Here is a 20,503-nt window from a genome sequence, read left to right on the forward strand (position 1 = left end):
AGAAAGCCCTGGGTCACCTAGATAACTGACTACTTTGTTGACCCTGCTTCTCCTTTCTTGAACCCTAATTCCTGCTCTTACGCTTCAAATTCGACAATAAAGAGAACCCAGGAAACCTTAGATGTCCCACCCTCAGACCCTATTATAGACAGAGCCCCAGGTCCCTTCCCCCTCTCTTTCTCTCTGCCATCCCATAATCTGGCTCTGTGGCCCTCGAGTGTACCATGCACACTCTAGAACCTGTGAGAACAAATCTGTTCCTCAAAGTTCCCTGATGTTTCATTTTGAAGTGTGTCCTGTGATCATAATAAGAACCATGGGAGCCAGCCCAGCCATAAACAGGGGCCCTGGTGGGGGAAATGTCTATGGAGCTTGCTACAAGTAACGTGTGTGCAGCAGGCATTTCTAACCGAGGGGTCTACCATTACAGTAGGCTCAGGTGTAAATAGAGCATTACAGCTTTATTTTAGTTCTGTGAGTTGTTCTAGCAAATTATTGAACCCGAAGGTTTTGTGGGAACCCCCAAATTTATAACCAGTTGATCAAAAGTGTGGGTGGCCTAAGGACCAAAGTGTGGCTGGTGTCTGAAGTGAGGGCAGTCTTATGGAGAACAGAGTCTTTAACCTGTGGTTTGATACTAACTCCAAGTTGTTAGTGTCAAATTGTTCACCCACTGGTGTCAGAACAGCTGGAGTAGAAGCAGAACTGTGACCAAATGCTTGGTTCCTTTTGTCAGTTCTACTATGCATTGAGCATTTATTAGAGTGACAGGTGACACTCTAAGCTAGAGATTCACAAACTACGGCCCGAATGCCAAATACAGATAGCCACCTATTTTTTTAAATAACGTTATATGCAGTCACCCGTTGGTTTATGATATCCATGGCTGTCCTCATACCATCAGGGCAGAGTAGCTGCTGCAGAGACCAGATGGCCTTCAGAGCTAAAAATATTTACTCTCTGGTCCACTGCTAATGGCTGCTCTAAGCCACAGGCACATGAGAATGAACAAAACAACTGACTTTCCCTGTGAGATATTATAAATGGCCACATATTCTTTACAGCTTCCCCATCAAGAAGTGGGGTCTATCTCTTCACTCAGTGAATCTGGACTTGGCCAGATGAATTGCTTTGGCTGATGGGACGTTAGCAAACATAATGTCAGCAGAGGCTTGAAAAGTACTTGCACATTGGAACATGCCTTTCCTGGCTTCCAGGACAAGAAACCACATGGAGAGAGGCCCCGGCTGCTCATCTAAGATATGAGCAGCTACCTTATGCTATCAGTCAGGGTTGAACCTGCCCATGCCAGACAAACCACCCATCAGCCATCAGAAATCATAAACGAGTGTTAGGTTACTAAGTGCTTGGCTGTTCTATTATGCAGCAGGAGCTAACTGATTCCCTTGGGAAGTTTATGGTAGAGTTGGGGAAGTGACTTGAAACTGTGACTTGGATGTCAAGAAGATGCTGGCCATGCAAAGATCAAGGGGTATAGCATTCTAGGGGGAGGGAAACAAGACAAACTTAACATTCACCTCAAATACCAAGTACTAATTATTTCAGTGAAGAGCATATGTTACTCCCACCCAATGTCTCAGAGTGACCACAATTCCCCATGTGACCCTAGACCTCTGATTTGAAAACACTATTTCCAGATAAGCCACCAGAATGGAAGAAAGCATATCTGGTCTTATTTGATATCAAATCACGTTAAAAAATGTGACAGGACTAATGTCTTTCATAAAATAAAAGTTTCACAAGAAAAAATATTAAAATTTTTTAAAACCTTTGAAGTAAAATTGCGCCATTGAGTCATAATTAGCTTCGCTCGCTTTGCCCTCTCTCACTCAGCAAAAGTCACAAGCATCACAGGTACACTGTCCATTTCCTGAGGCTTGAGTTCCAGGGTCCATCACACCATCAGGAGAACAACAAAGGAGGGAATACCTTTTATTTAAAGCCAAAGACTTTTATTTATTTTTTAAATTTTTTTTCTCCAATTTTTATTAATTTATTTTTGTTACAGATAAAGCCAATGTCTTTTAAACAAACATCTTACCAGAAGATGTTAATTGAGGGGAAAAAAAAAACAGAAATGAATCAAAAGGAATACAGTCATTTTACTGATAAACTGGCCCCCAAAAAGGAAGAAAAAATAGTTCTGCCTGGCATGCAAAGTGATTTATAGTCACCTATTTTTGGTCAACAAAGCCACATGACAGATTTTTGTCAAAAACTAATAAAACAAAACCTTGTAGGTTTCACAAACACTCCAAGAGAGACTCATAAGAACTGAAATACAGATAGTTTTTCTCATCCGGCTGGTGTGCACCAAGAGGTCACCAGTTCAATTTCCAGTCAGGGCACATGCCCAGGTTGTGGGCCAAATCCCAAGTGTGAGGCACGTAGGAGGTGGCCAATCAATGTTCTCTCATTGATGTTTCTATCTCTCTTTCCCTCTCACTTCTTCTCTCTCTAAAAAAATCAATAAAGGAAAAAAAAATTAAAAAGATTGTTTTTCCTACACTTCCTACCCAGGGAAACAACATTCCCACCAGAACACTTTCATTTGGCTGATTCTCAAAGTCTGAAAAGGAAGATTTTTTTTTACATAAGCAGGTCAGCTCAAGGCCCCTCAGTGTGCATCTGTTTCTGATTTGTGTGTTGTTTTGTGGAGGTTCTTCTTTTCAAACCGCAACACAAAACCAGGAAGCAGAGTTTTAAACCTTAGTTACAGCCCCAAGAAACCAAAATAGCTCATCTAAGCTAACAACATGAACAAAAAATCTGCAATGTGCATAGGACATATGACTCACAACAAAGAAAGAAAACCCTGCTCTTTCTCACCCAAATAACAGGAAATGGTTTCATGGCACTATGCTTCAAAGTATAAGAAAACCCTGGGAATAATCAAGAATCAAGTCTCAACACACCATCCAGCTCCAGATCAGAAGAAACATTTAAAAACCTGAGTTCCATTTTGGGTGTAAGCTAGGAAGGCACATCAGTGCGAACAGTCCCACAAATGTGAAGGATTCTATGGGAAGCCAAGGATTTCTGTCTGTGTGCTTTCTATTCCCAAAGGTAAGCACAGAAAGTTTTAAAAATATGTGCAAGATACCAAAAATACTTACTCCCTGGCCCTTTACAGAGACAGTTTGTCAACTCCTGCTTCAAAGGCCAGGACCAAAACAGGAGGCACAAATGGCATCCAAGATACCCAAGCATATCCCCTGGTCATCACAGCTCCCTCATTCATAACAATGGATTCTGGTTTTTCACACAGTTTTTTAGTTTAGTTTAGTTTTGTTTTTTATTAAAAGCTTTTAATGTTGACATTATTGCAGGTATTCCCCTTTTCCTCCCATTGCCCACCTCCACCCACCCACACCCCCTCTCTTGGCCTTTACCAAATTATTGTCTGTGTCTATGGGGTATACATACATGTGTTTTAGCTACCTTCACCTAATTTATCCAGTCAGCCCCAAACCTCCTCTCCTTGGGCACCAGCCAGTCCATTCCATGTATCCATGCTTCCAGTTCCATTGTGTCTGTCAGTTTATATTGTTCGTCAGTTTATTTTGTTCATTAGATTTTAACAGGTGGCACTACCATCAGCAACCCCACATTCCTTCCCCTCTTTGCTGGTCCGACCCCCTAGAACCCACACCCAGGACTCACTTGCTGGAATTCATCGTGTACCCAGAGGGACATTCAGGGATGCACTTGTTATTATGAATGACATACTGGTGGCAGCCCTGCCTCCGCGAGTTCTTGCATCTGTTGTGCAGGTCCTGGCAGAAGCTGAAGTTCACACAGCGCCAATCTTGGAAGTGATAGTATGGGGACGGGCAGGTCTCCACGCACCTGCCCTCCAGGTAGAAGTTACGGCAGGCAATGCACTTAGTTGGGTCATCGGGCTCAGAGCAGTTGCCTAGGCACTCACTGTGGCAACAGAGGCCTTCAGTAGTGCAGCCATGTGACTTACAGATGGTTGGGCAGACTGGAAAGAGAAAAAAAACAGCTGGTCAATGGCTTGCCCAGTTCCTGTCTGCATGAACAGCAAAGCTAGATTAGGGAGTGTTAATAACAGCCTCATCTCTACTGCACAAAACCATCAACAAAAGCATAAACTCATTTAAGCCCCCAAAGCAATGGTGTGCTGTAAATGTTTAACAACCACTTCAAAGAAGGGGTAAGAGAGGATATGACTCGTAACATCTGCCGATTTCCACAGTGTAAATACCACCAACCTAAAGTTACTGAACATGAAGCTGGTGAGAGATAGGTGGTACCACAGCATTAAGAGTATTTCCACCATATAGAGAGAATAGTAGCAAATAACCACAAAAGCATAAATACAGCTGCCCCCCACATCTGTGGGGAACACAGTCCAAGACTGCCTAAATCTTGAATAGTACCCAACACTATAGATATTATGTTCTTTCCTGTACATACATACCTATGATAAAGTCTAATTTATAAATCAGACAGAGTAAGAGATAAACAACAATAACTAATAAAACAAAATAATTATAACAATATACCATAATATAAGTTATATCAATGTGGCATTATAAAGTAAAGTAAGGGAGACTTGAAAAATGGCAGTGGAATAGGTGAAAGCAATACACACCTTCTCCTGGCACCAAACCAGAGTTACTGCTAAAATTTAGGTAACAACAGAAGGTCACCTGAACTGTATTATATCCAAGGAGTGGGGGGAAAAAAAAGAAGCTACACAGACAATGGTAAGAAGGGCAGAAATGCGGAAAGGGCTGCTCCCCGCATCCAGGTGCAAAGACTGTGAGGCCATGAAGCCGGAGAAATATTGCAGCTGCAAAAGCCCCCCCCCTCCCCAAGAAGAAAGCAGGGTCTCAATCACATGCCAGGAACCCCAACCCAGAACACCAGGGCCAGGATGAAAAGCCGCATAACATTTGTCAGCAAAAATAAGCAGGGACTTTGTCTATCCAGAAGAGGAGGGAGTCTGAATCCTTCCTGGGTGATCTCTTAAAAGGCTAAAGCACAGGGACTTGCTCTTGGGCACTCACCTGGGGCTCTGTTAGAGGGAAGGAGACTTGGAGCACATAGAAGCCATAAGGAGAAGATCTGGGTAGCATAGCACTGGAGATTGGGAAGATAGGCTACTGAGGTCTCAGTTCTGAGCCAACATCCCACACTCAGATGGCATCTCCCTCCCAGGGTCCAGCATGTCTAGTCTTACAGCACCAGCTGGAGAAAGTACACTAAGCCTGTCCTCCAAATCCCACCTGCACTATCTAGCAGGTGCAGCCTTGCAGGGTAAAGGGGTCACAATTCAGAATTGAGAAATCTGGCATGGAATCCTTGGAGCAGCCCATCAGAACTTCTGGCAGGGCTCTGCTGAACTAGAAGGTGAATGCCTAGCTCCCTTCCATAGGGCCCACGGCCTGCATCACCCGCAACAAAATACTGCCTAGATTAGCAGTTCCAAAATCTGCTCACATTGCCTCCAAAAGCTCAGTCCTACAGGGGGAAGAAAGTACAAAGAAGAACTGGGACATGTGAAAAGACCCCCTCAGAGGCCTCCATCAGGGTCTCTAGCAGTGAGCTGCAGAGACAGAAGAGGGCAACAAGCTCTCATACCTCCCAAGAGCTAGTGCCACCTCAAGCAGAGTGAGCAGGCCTGATGTATTTCTCCAAGCCCACCTGCATCTTCTGGCAGGTGCAGCCTCACAGGGGAAAGGGGTCACAACTCAGAACTGTGAAATCTGGTGCAACCCTCTTGGAGCCTCTCTTCAGAAGCTCTGGTATGAAGCTAGAAGGAGAGCAGCTACCTCTCCTCTCGAGGGCAGAGGACCCATGCCACCCTAATCAAAGAGCAGACTGGAATGTATGACCCCACTCTGCTAAATTCATATCCACTGGGGAAAAGGGGGAGCGAATCAGACCTTGGACATTGGACGTGATTTCCTTGGAGCACTCCACCAGGTCCTCTGGCAGTGTACTGCAGAGAAAGGAGAACAGCTCTCTCTACCCACCCAAGGACCAGTGCCACCCCAAGCAGAGGGATCAGTCTTGTTATCTTCCTTCAAGCCCTGCTGGCACATCCCTGCTGGTACAGCCTCACAGGTGAAAGGAGACACAACTCAGAACTGGGGTATCTGGTGCAAACCCCTCGAAGCCTCTGGCAGAGCACAGCTGAGCTAGAATAAAAGCAGCTATTTCACCTTTGAAGGGCAAGGGCCCATGTCATCCCAGTCAAAGGGCCGATTAAATTTGCATTCCCAACTCCTGCTGGCCCCATACTGCTAACTTATTTCCAAGGGGTGAAAGTTGATCCCACCCACAAAGGGGCCAAACACAATCAGCTCCCAATTACAACAGGAGGGTCCACATAACCCACACAAGGGACATTCCTAGAGCAGTCAGCTCAGGAGATCAAGGGGACTTCACCACTGTGTTCCACAGGATACTTATGACATAAGGCCATCCCACGAAGACTGGGCATCATAGTAGTTCTATATAACATATAGAAAACACAAAGAGACAACTAAAATGGGGCAACAAAGAAACAACCCCCAAATGAAACAAAAGGAAAAATCTCCAGAAAAACAACTAAATGAAGTGTAAGCAAGCAATTTATCAGACACAGAGTTCAAAATAATGGTTTATAAGGTTGCTCAAACAACGTAGTGATAATTACTAGGAACTTAATGAAAATCACATCAACATGGAAAAAGAACTCTGATCCAGAGCCAGTAGGCAATGAAGAATAGCACATCTGACATCAAGAACACACTGGAAGGAATTAAATGTAGGATGGATGAAGCAAGGATACAATCAGCAATTTGGAAGACAAGGTTGAAAAAAAACACCCAAACAGGACAACAAAATGAAAAACAATTAAAAAGAATAAAGATATTTAAAGGGAAATCTAGTACAACATGAAATGTAACAATATCCTCATCACAGGTGTAATAGGAGAAGAAAGCAAGCCAGGGATAAAAGTTCCCTAATCTGGTGAAAGAAAAAGTTACACAAGTTCAGGAAGCACAAAGATGAACCCAAGGAGATGCAAGCAAAGACACATCATAATTAAAATGGCCAAAGCTAAAGACAAAGAGAGAATCTTAAAGGTAGCACAAGAGAGACAGTTAGTTACCTACAAGGGAGCTCCCATAAGGCTTTCAGCAGATTTCTCAGCAGAAACACATCAGGCCAGAGGGAATGGCATGAAGTAAACAAAAAAAAGAAAACAAGAACCTAAACCAAGACTGTGCTATACAGCAAGGCTATTGTTTAAAATCGAGGAAGAAATAAAGAGCTTCTCAGACAAAAGACACTAAAGGAGTTCAGTACCACCAAACAAGAATTGCAAGAAATGCTAAAGGGACTTCTTTACAAAGAAGAAGAACTATAGAGAGAATGAAACATAAACATAAAGTTAAAAATGGCTTTAAATGAGTATTTATCAATAACTTGAAATGTAAATGGATTAAATTCAAAGGTGCCAATCAAAAGACACAGAGTAGCTGAATAGATAAGAAAATAAGGATAAGAAAATAGATAAGAAAAGACAGCATATATATGCTGTCTACAAGAGATCCAACAGAGAACAAAAGATTCACACAGGCTAAAAGTGAAGGGTTGAAAAAAACCCCAACATTCCACACAAAAGGAAACAACAAAAAAACCAGGGGTAGCAATACTCATATCTGATCAAATAGATTTCAAAATGAAGTCCCTAAGAAGATACAAAGAAGTTCAATTCATGATATTAAAGAGATCAATCCAAAAAGAGGATATAACCCTAATAAACATATATGAACCCAAACTAGGCACAGCAAAATATATTTAATTTTTTTAACTATGTATTTATTGATTTTTATAGAGGGACAGAAAGGGAGAGAGAGACAGAAACATCTACGTGAGAGAGAAACATCAAACAACTGTCTCCTGCATGCCCCCTATGGGGGATCTAGCCCACAAACCAGGCACAAGCCTTGACTGGAAATTGAACTGGGACCTCTCAGTCCATGGGACAATGCTCAATCTACTGAGTAACACCAGCCAGGCAAAAATATATTTAAAAACTTCTGGAGGACTTTAAGGGAGAGATCAACAGAAATACAATCATAGTAGAGGATTTTAACACCTGACTTACATCACTAAATAGATCTTCTAGACAAAAATTAACAAGAAACAGAGTCCTTAAATGACAAACAAGATCAGTTGGATTTAATTAATATTTACAGAATATTTCAACCTAAAGCACCAGAATATACATTCTTCTCAAGTGCACACAGGACATTCTCAAAGACAGACCACATGTTAGGACACAAACTAAGTCTATACAAGTTCAAGAAAAATGAAATCATATCAAGCACCTTCTCAGATCACAGTGGCATAAAACAGGAAATCAATTGCAATGTAAACACTCATAAACTTTCAAACACATGGAGGCTAAATAGCATCTTATTAATGAATGAAGAGATTCCAAAATGGTGGCAGAGTGAATGGGAGCTACAAAGACCATCTCCCAGAACCAAACTGGAATTACAACAAAAATAAAGACAAATCATCAGGAAAAAGCAACAGAAAAGCAGCTTGGAAAACCATATAACCAGGGACCTTGACTTGATCCTGGTAGGTTTGCAGAGGCGCGAGAGGGGGGCTGAAAGCCCAGAGACTGCAGCCGCCTTAGCTGTGAGCAGCGCCCTCGGGTTAAACTCCCAAGCGGCTCTACAGCGGCTCTACAGAGCAAGGACAGATGCTAAAATAGACACAGCCACTCACCTTGGGATCCGGGAGAGGGAGTGCAGACTGGACTGGAACTGTATGGGGACACTCAGGATTTGGAGGGTGTTCAGAGCTCTTGCTGAGTTGCAGCCACTCAGGACAGTGGTCATCTTACTCCTTCACAGGGCTCTGGGAAGAGGCGGAGGCCACTCCCTTGGATAATCAACCCCAACTCCCTTGGATAATCAAACCCAACTACCATGGATAATCAACCCCACCCGGTGGCCATTGAAATGAAAATTAAGGCCCATTAACAACCAGCATCTGCATCACCCTCGGAAATCCCCTTATTCTGAACACCTGAGTTTTTCACCCAACTGAGAAGCCAAAGCTCTTCAAGTAACTGCTACTGATAGCCTCCAGGCAAAAAGCTAGAGAACACTGTACCATTCTGGGGTTAGCAACCCTAACAAGGAAAGTAAGACTTGACACTGCTGTTTAACATGGGTCCTCCCTGCCTCATCCAAACCCAGGAGAGGGAGCCCAAAACAGCAAAACACCAACACCCACGGGGAAAATTTGGCAGGCTCCAAAGCCCACAGTGATATCCAAAATGGTGAAACACAGAAACAAAAGCCAAATGAAAGAACAAGAGACATCTACCGAAGATGAGATAAATGGGGTGCAGTTAAGCAAGTTAACAGAACTAGAATTAAGAGCCATGATCGTCAGGAAGCTCAACAGCATGTGTAAGGACATGAGCACCATGACTAAAGACCTACAAATGTTGAAAATAAACCAGTTGGAAATTAAAAACCACCAAGAAGAAATGAAGAGTGACATAGCAGAAATAAAGAACACATTGGAAGGTCTAACCAGCACAGTAGAGGAAGCAGAGGACCGGATCAGTGAATTAGAAGACAGGCTAGAAAAAATCAACCAATCAGAAAACCAAGAGAAAAAAAAAATTAAAAAACAGGGAGACAGCTTAAGAGAACTGTGGAATAACTGTTAATGTAATAATATTCACATCATAGGAGTCCCAGAATAAGAAAATAAGCAAGGGGTAGAGAATATATTTGAAGAAATAGTGACAGAAAATTCCTCTAACTTGCTGAAGGAAGAAAGCATTCAAGTTCAAGAAGCACAAAGAGCCCCAAGTAAGAAGAACACAAACAGGCCTACACTAAGACACATACTAATCAAAATGCCAAAAATTAAAGACAAAGAAAGAATCCTAAAAGCACAAAGAGAGAAGCAACAGGTTACCTACAAAGAAAACCCCATAAGGCTCTCAGCTGACTTCTCAACAGAAACACCACAGGCCAGAAGGGAGTGGCATGAAGTAATCAAAGTCATGAACAGCAAGTATGTCAATCCAAAACTACTCTATCCAGCAAGGCTATCATCCAAAATAGGAGGTCAAAAAAAGAGCTTCCCAGACCAAAAAAATAGGCTAAGGGAATATATTAAAACAAGCACTGCAAGATATGCTAAAAGGAATTCCGTAATTAGTAGAAGAAATAGGAAGAAAAATATAACCACACTAAACAAAAATGGCAATAAATAAGTACATATCAATTATCACCTTAAATCTAAATGGACTGAGTGCTCCAGTAAAAAGACACAGAGTAGGTGACTGGATAAGAAAGCATGACTCACATATAGGTTGTTTACAAGAGACCCACCTCACAACAAAGACTCACACAGGTTCAAAATGAAGGGATAAAAATAAAATCTTTCAAGCAAACAAAAAGCAAAAAAAAAAAAAAAGCTGGAGTAGCAATATTCATAACTGATAAAGTAGATTTGAAAATAAAGGCCATAACTAGAGACAAAGAAGCCCACTACATAATATTGAAAGGCTCTATCCAACAGGAAGATATAACCTTGGTAAACATATATGCACCCAATATAGGAGAACCAACATATATTTTAAAAATTTTGGAAGACTTCAAAGGAGAAATTAACAGCAATACAATTATAGCAGGGGACTTCAACACCCTGCTGACATCACTGGATAGATCTTCTAGACAAAAAATTAACAAAGAAACACAGACTCTAAATGAAGTGCTAGATCAAAGGGATTTAATAGATATCTACAGAGAATTACACCCCAAAACTGAAGAATTCACATTTTTCTCAAGTGCACATGGGACATGCTCAAAGATAGACCACATGGTAGGACACAAAATAAGTCTCTACAAGTTCAAGAAGATTGATATCATATAAAGAATCTTCTCAGATCACAATGGCATGCAACTAGAAATCAATTGCAACAAGAACATGCAAAGACATTTGAAAACATGGAGACTACATAGCATGGTATTAAACAATATATGGGTTACCATGTAGATCAAGGAAGAAATTAAAAACTTCCTGGAAACCAATGAAAATGAAGACACAACACAAAATCTATGGGATGCAGTGAAAGCAGTTCTGAGAGGGAAATTCATAGCACTACAGGCCTACCTCAAGAAGCAAGAAAAATTTCTAATAGACTACCTAACCTCACAACTTAAAGAACTAGAAAGCAAACAAAAAGAAAACCCCAGAGCAAGTATAAGGAAGGAAATAGTAAAGATCAGAGCAGAGAAAAATGATATGGATATCAAAAGAACAATTCAAAATATCAATGAAACAAAGAGCTGGGCCCTGGCCAGTTTGGCTCATATAATTGAGCATAGGCCTGCAGTCCAGAGAAATCCAAGTTCGGTTCCCACTAAGGGCACGTACCTTGAAGGCACTTTGTCGCCAGCCCTGGTTGGTCGTGCAGATGGCAGCCACTTGATGTGTCCCTTTCACGTGGATGTTTCTCTCTCTCTTCCTCTCTCTCCCTCCCAGTCTATCTGAACCAAAAAATAGAAAAATGTCCTTGGGTAAGAATGAAAAAAAAAAAAAGAAGAATGAAGAGCTGGTTCTTTGAAAAGATAAACAAGATGGATGGACCCTTAGCTAGATTCACCAAGAAACCAAGAGAGAGAACCCAAATACACAAAATCAGAAATGAAAGAGGAGAAATAATAACTGAAAACACAGAAATAGAAAGGATTGTTAAAAAATATTATGAACAATTATACAGCAACAAATTTGATAATCTAAGTGAAATGGACAAATTTCTAGAAATACACAGTATCCCAAAACTGGACCGGGAAGAGATAGAAGATTTGAACAGACCAATAACAACTAAGGAAATTGAAGAGGTAATCAAGACTCTCCCAGCAAATGAAAGCCCAGGCCTGGATGGCTTCATGGGGGAGTTTTACCAAACATTCAAAAAAGAACAAACACCCATTCTCCTCAAACTATTTTAAAAAATTTAAGAAGAAGAAAGACTTCCAAACTCGTTTTATGAGGCCAGCATAATTTTAATTCCAAAACCAGAAAAATACACTACAAAGAAAGATTACAAGCCAATATCGCTGATGAATATAGATACCAAAATTCTGAACAAAATACTAGCAAATTGGATCCAGCAATACATCACAAAAATTATTCACCATGACCAAGTGGGAATCATCCCAGGGATGCAAGGCTGGTACAATATTCGCAAATCAATAAATGTGATACACCACATAAACAAAATGAAGAATAAAGACTACATGTTCATATAAATAGATGCTGAAAAAGCATTTGACAAAATCCAGCACCCATTTCTGATAAAAACGCTCAGCAATCTGGGAATAGAGGTATGATATCTCGACATAATAAAGGCCGTATATGAAAGACCTACAGCCAACATCATACTCAATGGGCAAAAACTAAAGCCATTTCCCTTAAGAACAGGAACAAGGCAAGAATGCCCACTCTTATATAACATAGTACTAAAAGTCTTACCCACAGCAATCAGACAGGAATAAAAAATAAAAGGGATCCAAATGGGAAATAAGGAAGTGAAACTGTCATTATTCACAGATGACATGACACTATACGTAGAAAATCCCAAAGACTCCATCAAAAATTTACTAGACTTAATAGATGAATTTGGCAAAGTAGCACGATACAAAATTAATGTCAAGAAATCAATAGCATTCTGATACACCAATGATAAACTCACAGAAAGAGAAATTAAAAAAACAATCCCATTTACCATCAGAGCAAAAAAATTAAGATACCTAGGAATAAACTTAACCAAAGAAATAAAGGACCTGTTTGCAGAAACTACAGGACACTGAAAAAAAAAAAAAAAAGAGGAAGCTATAAAAAAGTGGAAGCACATTCCTTATTCATGGATTGGAAGAATTAACATCATTAAAAGGTCCATACTGCCCAAAGCAACCTATAGATTCAATGAAATACCCATCAAAATACCAACGACATACTTTACAGAACTAGAACAAATACTTCAAAAGTACATATGGAACCAAAAAAGACCTTGAATAGCCACAGCCATCTTGAAAAAGAAGAACAAAGTTGGAGGGATCACATTACCAGATTTCAGGTTATACTACAAAGCCACTGTAATCAAAACAGCCTGGTACTGGCACAAGAACAGGCATATAGACCGGTGGAACAGAACAGGGAACCCAGAAATGGACCAAAGGCAATATGCTCAATTAATATTTGACAATGGTGGCAACAGCATACAGTGGAGTAAAGACAACCTCTTTAATAAATGGTGTTGGGAAAACTGGTCAGCTACATGCAAAAAAAAATGAAACTAGACCAACAACTTACACCATACACAAAAATAAACTCAAAATGGATAAAAGACTTAAATGTGACTCATGAATCCATAAAAATCCTAGAAGAAACTGTAGGCAGCAACATTTCAGACATCATACACAGCAGAATTTTCACTGATACATTCCCCAAGGCAACAGAAACACAGGAGAAAGTGAACACATGGGACTACAACAAACTCAAAAGCTTCTGCACAGCGAAAGATACAATCATCAAAACGAAAAGGCCACCCACTGTATGGGAGAGCATAATTGCCAATGATATATCAAATAAGGGGTTAATTTCCAATATATATAGAGTGTTCATACAGCTCAACAAAAGGATGACAAAGAACTCAATTAAAAAATGTGCAGAGGAACTAAACACCTCTCCAAACAGGACATACAAATAGCTAAAAGATATATAAAGAAATGCTCAACATCACTAATTATCAGAGAGATGCATATTAAAACAACAATGAGGTATCACCTCACACCTGTCAGAATGGCTGCCATGAACAAATCATCAAACAACAAGTGTTGGTGAGGGTGTGGAGAAAAGGGGACTCTAGTGCACTGCTAGTGGGAATGCAGACTGGTGCAACTACTATGGAATACAATATGGTGTTACCTCAGAAAATTAAAAATCGAACTTCCATTTGACCCAGTGATCTCACTTCTAGAAATATATGCTAAGAAGCCTGAAACACCAATCAGAAAGAATATATGTACCCCCATGTTCGTAGCAGCACTATTTACAATAGCTAATATCTGGAAACAGTCCAAGTGTCCATCAGTAGACAAATGGATAAAAAAGCTGTGGTACATATATACAATGGAGTACTATGCAGCTGCTATAAAGAAAGATCTCTTATCCTTTGAGACGACATGGAGGGACCTGGAAAGTATTATCCTAAGCGAAACAAGCCAAACAGATAAAGACAAGTATCATATGATCTCACTTATTTGTGGAATATAATGAACATAACTGAGGAATGGGGTAGCCCCACAGACGTGGAAATGGGGTACAGACTGACAATCCCCAGAAGAAGGGGTAGTGGGGGAGAGATAAACCACAGAACTTATATGCATGTATGCATGAACAATGAACATGGACAACAAAGCTGGCAACCAGGTGGGAAGGGTGGGGTAGCAGGAATCAGTGGGGAAAAAGGAGAAACATCTGTAACAAAAATAAATAAATTAAAAAAAAATACATTCTTGGCATTTGGCAAGAAAAAAAAAAAAGAAACAGAATCATGTAAACATGGAACAGTCTGACAGCTGTCAGAGGCGAGGTTGTGGGCCTGGATAAAGGAACGTGAAGGAATAAAGGATATATATGCATCGACACAGACAACAGTGTGGTGATTGCCAGAGGAGAAGAATGTGGGGCTGGGTGGAGGCAGGCAAAAGGGGGAAATTGGGACATCTATAATAATATCAGCAATAAAAATAAGAAAAAAATATTAATAACAGTTTAACAACTAGTTCAGAAATTCCCTGAAAATTAATCAATTGGCTCCAGTAAGCCAGCTCCAGTACAGGTATAAATAGATATATTATTGTCTCCCTTTTATAAATGGAAAAACTGAGGTCAAGGAAGGTTAAGCAAATTGCCCAACAGTCACATAATGCTTCAACAGACATGTGCTTGCACTACTAATCTAGACAACTGCCAGCCACTTCAGGAACACAGACCCTGCCTTTGGGAGCATACAGTCTCATGAAGAAGGCTAATATGCCTTCTTATTAAAAAATATAAATGTGTAATTGGATAGATAACACGCAGAGTGCTAGAGGTGAGGAGAGGTAATATTCCTGCTGTGACCTGAAGGAGATAATGAACAGGCAGGAAAGAGAAGGCTCTTTGGATGAGGGGTAGATGCTGTGCATGGATTTCGTAGCTGTAGAAAATGTCTATTCACCCTGGCCAGTTTGGTTCAGTGGTTAGAGCATTGGCCTGCGGACCAGAGAGTCCTAGGTTCAGTTTCCCCTAGGTGCACGTACCAAAAAATAAATAAATAAAATAAAAAAAGAAAATGTCTTGTTCAATGCTACTGAACTTGTCCACTGAAGGCTGGCCTCTTTTCTGGCTTCCTCCAGCAGCTTGGTACACATGCCCTTTCTCCCAATGTCTCACTACTCATTGCTTCCTAATTATCCCCTGATTTCAAGTCCCTTGGCATCTGGCCTGGGCCTCAATGACCAGCCCTCCCCTCCCAAACTGTCATGGACAAATGGCTTTCCTGTAGCTGGACAGACCTCAGCCATAGCAGAGCCTGTACTCAGAGGTACTTTCTTCACTCACTCCCTGCATGACTTGAAACATGATTTGGTTGTTGAAGAGTGTTATTCAGTTCAAATATACAGGGCTTCTTGATTGGTGCAGCAATTGGCCCTAGTGGACCCCCACCTACCAGACCCAGGGAACAGAAGTATCCCCTGAAGCCACATTCACATATGAGTAGCACTGTTTGATGGAACTTTCTACAATGACAGAAATGTTCTCAATCTGTGTGCTGTCTAACACAGTAGCCACTTCTCTTCTATGGCTGTTGACTGTGGTTAGTGCAACAAGAAACCATATTTTTTAAATTGTGGCAAAATACACATAGCACAAAATTTGCCATCTTAACTATTTTTAAGTGTACAGTTCAGTGGCATTAAGGACACTCACATTATCGTGCAACCATCCATCTCCAGGACTTTTTCATCTTCCCAAACTGAAACTCTGATCTGTTCCCACTAAACACTAACTCCCCATCCTTCTCCCCTGCCCCTGGTACCCACCATTTACTTTCTGTCTCCATGGATCTGACTCCTCTAGGGATTTCCTGTGAGTGAAATTATACTGTATTTGTCCTTTTGTGACTGATGTATGTCACTGAGTATGTCCTCAAGGTCCATCTGTGTGTTCAAATTTCCCTCCTTTTAAGGCTGAATAATAATATTCTATTGTGCAAAAGGACTACATTGTGTTTATCCATCATCCACCTATGGATGCTTGGGTTGCTTCTACCTTCTGACCATTGTCAATAATGCTACTGTGAACATGGGTGTACAAATATCTCTCTGAGACTCTGCTTTCAACTCTTTTATGTATATACCCCAAAGTGGAATTGTTGAATCATATGATAATTCCATTTTTTTATTTTTTGAGGAACTGCCATATTGTTTTCCACAGTGACTGTATCATTTTATATTCCCACCAAGAGTACACACAGGTTCCATTTTCTACTGAGAAACCAAACTTTTCATTGTATTTCTATTTTAACTTTGATGGCCACTGGCTGTTACACTGGGAAGCAGAGGCTTAGAGAATAAAAATAAACTCCTTGCCAAGGCCAAGAGGTCTCACGTGGTCTGAGTACTTGCTGGCCCCTCTGAGACCTCCCAGCCCCAGGCAGCGGCCACTCTGGCCTCCTTTCTGCCCCTCACATACCCAGGCTCAGTCCTACCTCAGGACCTTTGCATGTACTATTCTGGCTAAAGCACCCTACCCCTTATCCTCCCATGACTGGTTCCTTCTCATTCTTCAGGTCTCAACATCTTAGAAAGACCTTCCCTAACCTCCCTACTGGAAGTCACTCCCTCCTTTTCAAACCATGTTCTAGCATATTATCTTGTGAATTTTTCTTATAGCACTCACCACTCTCGAAGATTATCTTAGGTTCTTATTGACTGACTAAAAGGAAGCTTAGGGGGCAGAGCCATGTCTGTAACTGGCTCTTCCTTGTACCCAGCAGGAGCTCAGTAGATACAAGTCCAATTAGCCAGAGAGGAGGCAAAAGAAGGGCTTTGGAACAGTTCCAAGTCCCCAATTTTTAGCCAATGGCTCAAGAATTCCTGCAAGAACTCCCAGTTGCAGGAGCTCCACAAACACCCTGAAAAACAACATGCAAAATTTGGAGCATCTATGCATAGGTGCATACTCTAGTTTTCTCCATGGATCCAGAAAGAATTAAGAAGCTGTAATAGGAATAGGATGGAGGTTAACACACCAGTGTCTGTGTAGTGGTTTTAAGGTTCACATATCACCCATAAGCTCTTTACTTAATTCTCTGGACCGTAGGCCAATGCTCTAACTGCTGAGCCAAACTGGCCAGGGCACTCTTTACTTAATTCTAACAAAGACCCCAGCAGGCAAAAGATAAATAATACTATGTCCATTTAACAAAGGCAAGATGACTGGCTTAGCTGAAATACAACAGGGCCCAAACTGGAGCCTCACTCTTTTGGCTCTGAATCGGATATTCCTGGGTCTAAAGAATGGCAAAACCAAACCCCAGGGTCCATGTGGTCCAGAGGGAAGAATGATGTGAATTTAGCTTTAGTGATATAGTGCCTGCTGCCCAACAGGAATACCAAGAAGGTTTCTTTAAAGAACCAATAGCAGCCTGGCTGGTATGGCTGAGTGGCTGAGTGTTGACCCATGCACCAAGAAGTTGCTGGTTCAATTCCCGATCAGGGCACATGCCCAGGTTGTGGGCCAAGTCCCCACTGAGGGGCATGCAGGAGGCAACCAATTGATGTTCTCTCTCATTGATGTTTCTCTCTCTCTATTTCCCTCTCTCTAAAATCATAAAGAAAAAAAAAATAAAAAAGAACTTGTGGCAGCCTTGGTTTTTTTGGTCTGTAAAATGGGGGTGATAACAACTCTCTTAACTCCTTCTTGTAACTAAATGCAATGATGTGGGTAAACCATTAAATTATTTGAGACACAGTAGGTATATCAGTTAGCTACTGCGGGTATTATTGTTATTATCATCATCATCATTCGTATTAATCTTTATGCAAAGACACAAGGGTAAAACTCAGTGGCAGGAAGTTATATATATAAGGCAGAGAACAATGATCTAGGAGCTACACAGACCCTACCCTCTGCAAGGTCATATGTGAGAGCAGGAAGGGCCTATTTCCTGAGCTGGGGTTGCATCTGAGGGTGAGTCCTTAAATTTAGAGGTGGCATCAGCAAGGTCCTAACAAAAACTTTCCAAACACATAAGCCTTCTAGACCAAACAATGCTAAAAAAATGATGCAACACCAGCAAACAGGCTGAAGGCTGACCACAGGACTTATATATCTTATGCTAAAACCCTGACTAAAAGGCCCACCTGAGAATTACTTCATTATCTAACACAGGAGCTGGCAAACTTTTTCTGCAGAAGATCACAAAGCAAATATTCAGGATAGACAGTCTTTGTCACAACTAGTCCACTCTGCAGCTGTAAGGTGAATGCAGCCCCACACCCACTGCAAACAATAAAACTTTATTTACAAAAGCAGTTGCTAATCTTTAACCCAGTGAGATAGATCTGTGGTAGATATACTGTTTCTTTTAGGAACTAGACTTCGGGAATCCAGATGTCACTTAACAGATGGATCTGCTGTAAATCATTTTACCCAATAGAAGAGATAACCTCCCCCAAAGAGCAGTTTTATTGCCTGTAGGACATTAAGCAGCCTGTATCTAATTTTGCAATCCTATGTCAGTCATTGCTTTGGCTTTATCATCTTGCTGGCTCCCTCAGTAAAGGGTTAAAAAAATGGCAGGTATTCTTTCCTATTTGGGAGTTGTCTTTTTTTTTTTTTAACCTGCGTTCTGTTTTTAACTTCTGAAGAAAGTTAAACTTTGAAACAATAAGCTAGTTCCATGTGTCTCTCCCACTGTTTCCAAGTACTTTATCTTTTTTAATAGAAATTCTACTCAGGGTGTCCTCTCATTGCCCACCCACCTCCAGATTGAATTAAGAAAACCACGTGTTGTGGAAGATGAAAAGAACATCCCAATGGAAGACAGGGCTGATTTCCTCTTCCCATGCCCCTAGACCTGCTCTCTATTCCAAATGAGTTCCAGCATCCCAGTTCCAGAGGTCCACCACCCCAAGGATGTTTTTCCCAAACAGGATAGCAACCTTTCCAAGAAAATGGCATGCAACCCAGGAGCCATCAACCTTCAAAAGCCAGATGTGAGCTGTGTGTGTAGGGAAGATGGATCCAGACCTCCCCAGAGACAGCAAGCACCAGCCCCAGTTTCCTTGTCTGTCCATCCATCCTGTCCCCCACCCCCACTGCACCCAAGCTCTCTTGGGCTGTTGGCCCCAATTTCTTCTCCATTTTCCCCTAAAGTTTCCAAAAGTCCCTGGCCTCTATTTCCACTAGCAGACATAGCCACTATCTTCCTGAAACTTTTACCTCAAGTTGCTTTTTCACTACACCATGCTGAGAAGATTGAAAACTGATATCTAAATAAATTGGTGGAGTGGGCAGGAAGTTGCTGTGTCAGAACCCTCTGGTTGGACTCTCTGAATTAAATGCAATGCCCCCACCCAATAACACTGTACCTAGAGAGGTGATCTACAGAAATGCCAGACTCCTGGCAAAGCGGGAATAGAGCGATCATACCTCAACAAAGGCCATATGTGACAAACCTACAGACAAAAACATATTCAATTGGCAAAAACTAAAAGCATTTCCCTCAAAAACAAGAACAAGTCAGGGATATATGCTTTCACCACTCTTATTCAACACAGTACTGAAAGCCCTAGCTATACTGATCAGACAAAAAGAAAAAGCATCCAAATTGGAAAGGAGGAAGTGACATTATATTGCCCATAGAAAACCCTAAAGATTCCACCAAGAAAAGACTACATTTAATAAATAAGTTTGGCAAAACAGCAGGCTACAAAATTAACATCCAGAAATCGATGGCATTTTTATACACCAATAATGAATCCTCAGAAGGAGAAACTAAGAAATAAACTCCATTTACCATTGCAACAACAACAACAAAAAAAATAAGATACCTAGGAATAAACTTAACCAAGGAGGAAAAGACCTACACTCAGAAAACTGTAAGACATTGAATAAAGAAACAGAGAAAGATACAAACAAGTGAGAACATATACCACGTTCATGGATTGGAAGAATTAACATCATTAAAATGTCCATACTACCCAAAGCAATCTAAAGATTCTACACAATCCCTAATTAAAATACTAAATATATATAGAACTAAAATGACCCCAAATAGCTGCAGCAATCTTGAGAAAAAAGAACAAAGTTGGAGGGATCACAATTCTGGATATTAAACGATAGATACTACAAAGCC

At 41.0% G+C, this 20,503-nt stretch overlaps 1 protein-coding gene across 1 annotated transcript in view; it reads right to left on the minus strand.

Annotated features, from left to right (window-relative positions):
- The window catches only part of INSR (insulin receptor), a 230,720-nt gene that overhangs the window by 109,308 nt on the left and 100,909 nt on the right, over positions 1-20,503 (minus strand). Inside the window, exon 2 of the mRNA XM_036239654.1 lies at positions 3,685-4,006. Within this exon, the coding sequence (XP_036095547.1) occupies positions 3,685-4,006 (322 nt within the window). The remainder of the gene's footprint in view (positions 1-3,684; positions 4,007-20,503) is intronic.

This window comes from Molossus molossus, unplaced genomic scaffold (assembly GCF_014108415.1).
Source record: "Molossus molossus isolate mMolMol1 unplaced genomic scaffold, mMolMol1.p scaffold_m16_p_4, whole genome shotgun sequence".
In the NCBI taxonomy this organism is placed as follows: Eukaryota; Metazoa; Chordata; class Mammalia; order Chiroptera; family Molossidae; genus Molossus; species Molossus molossus.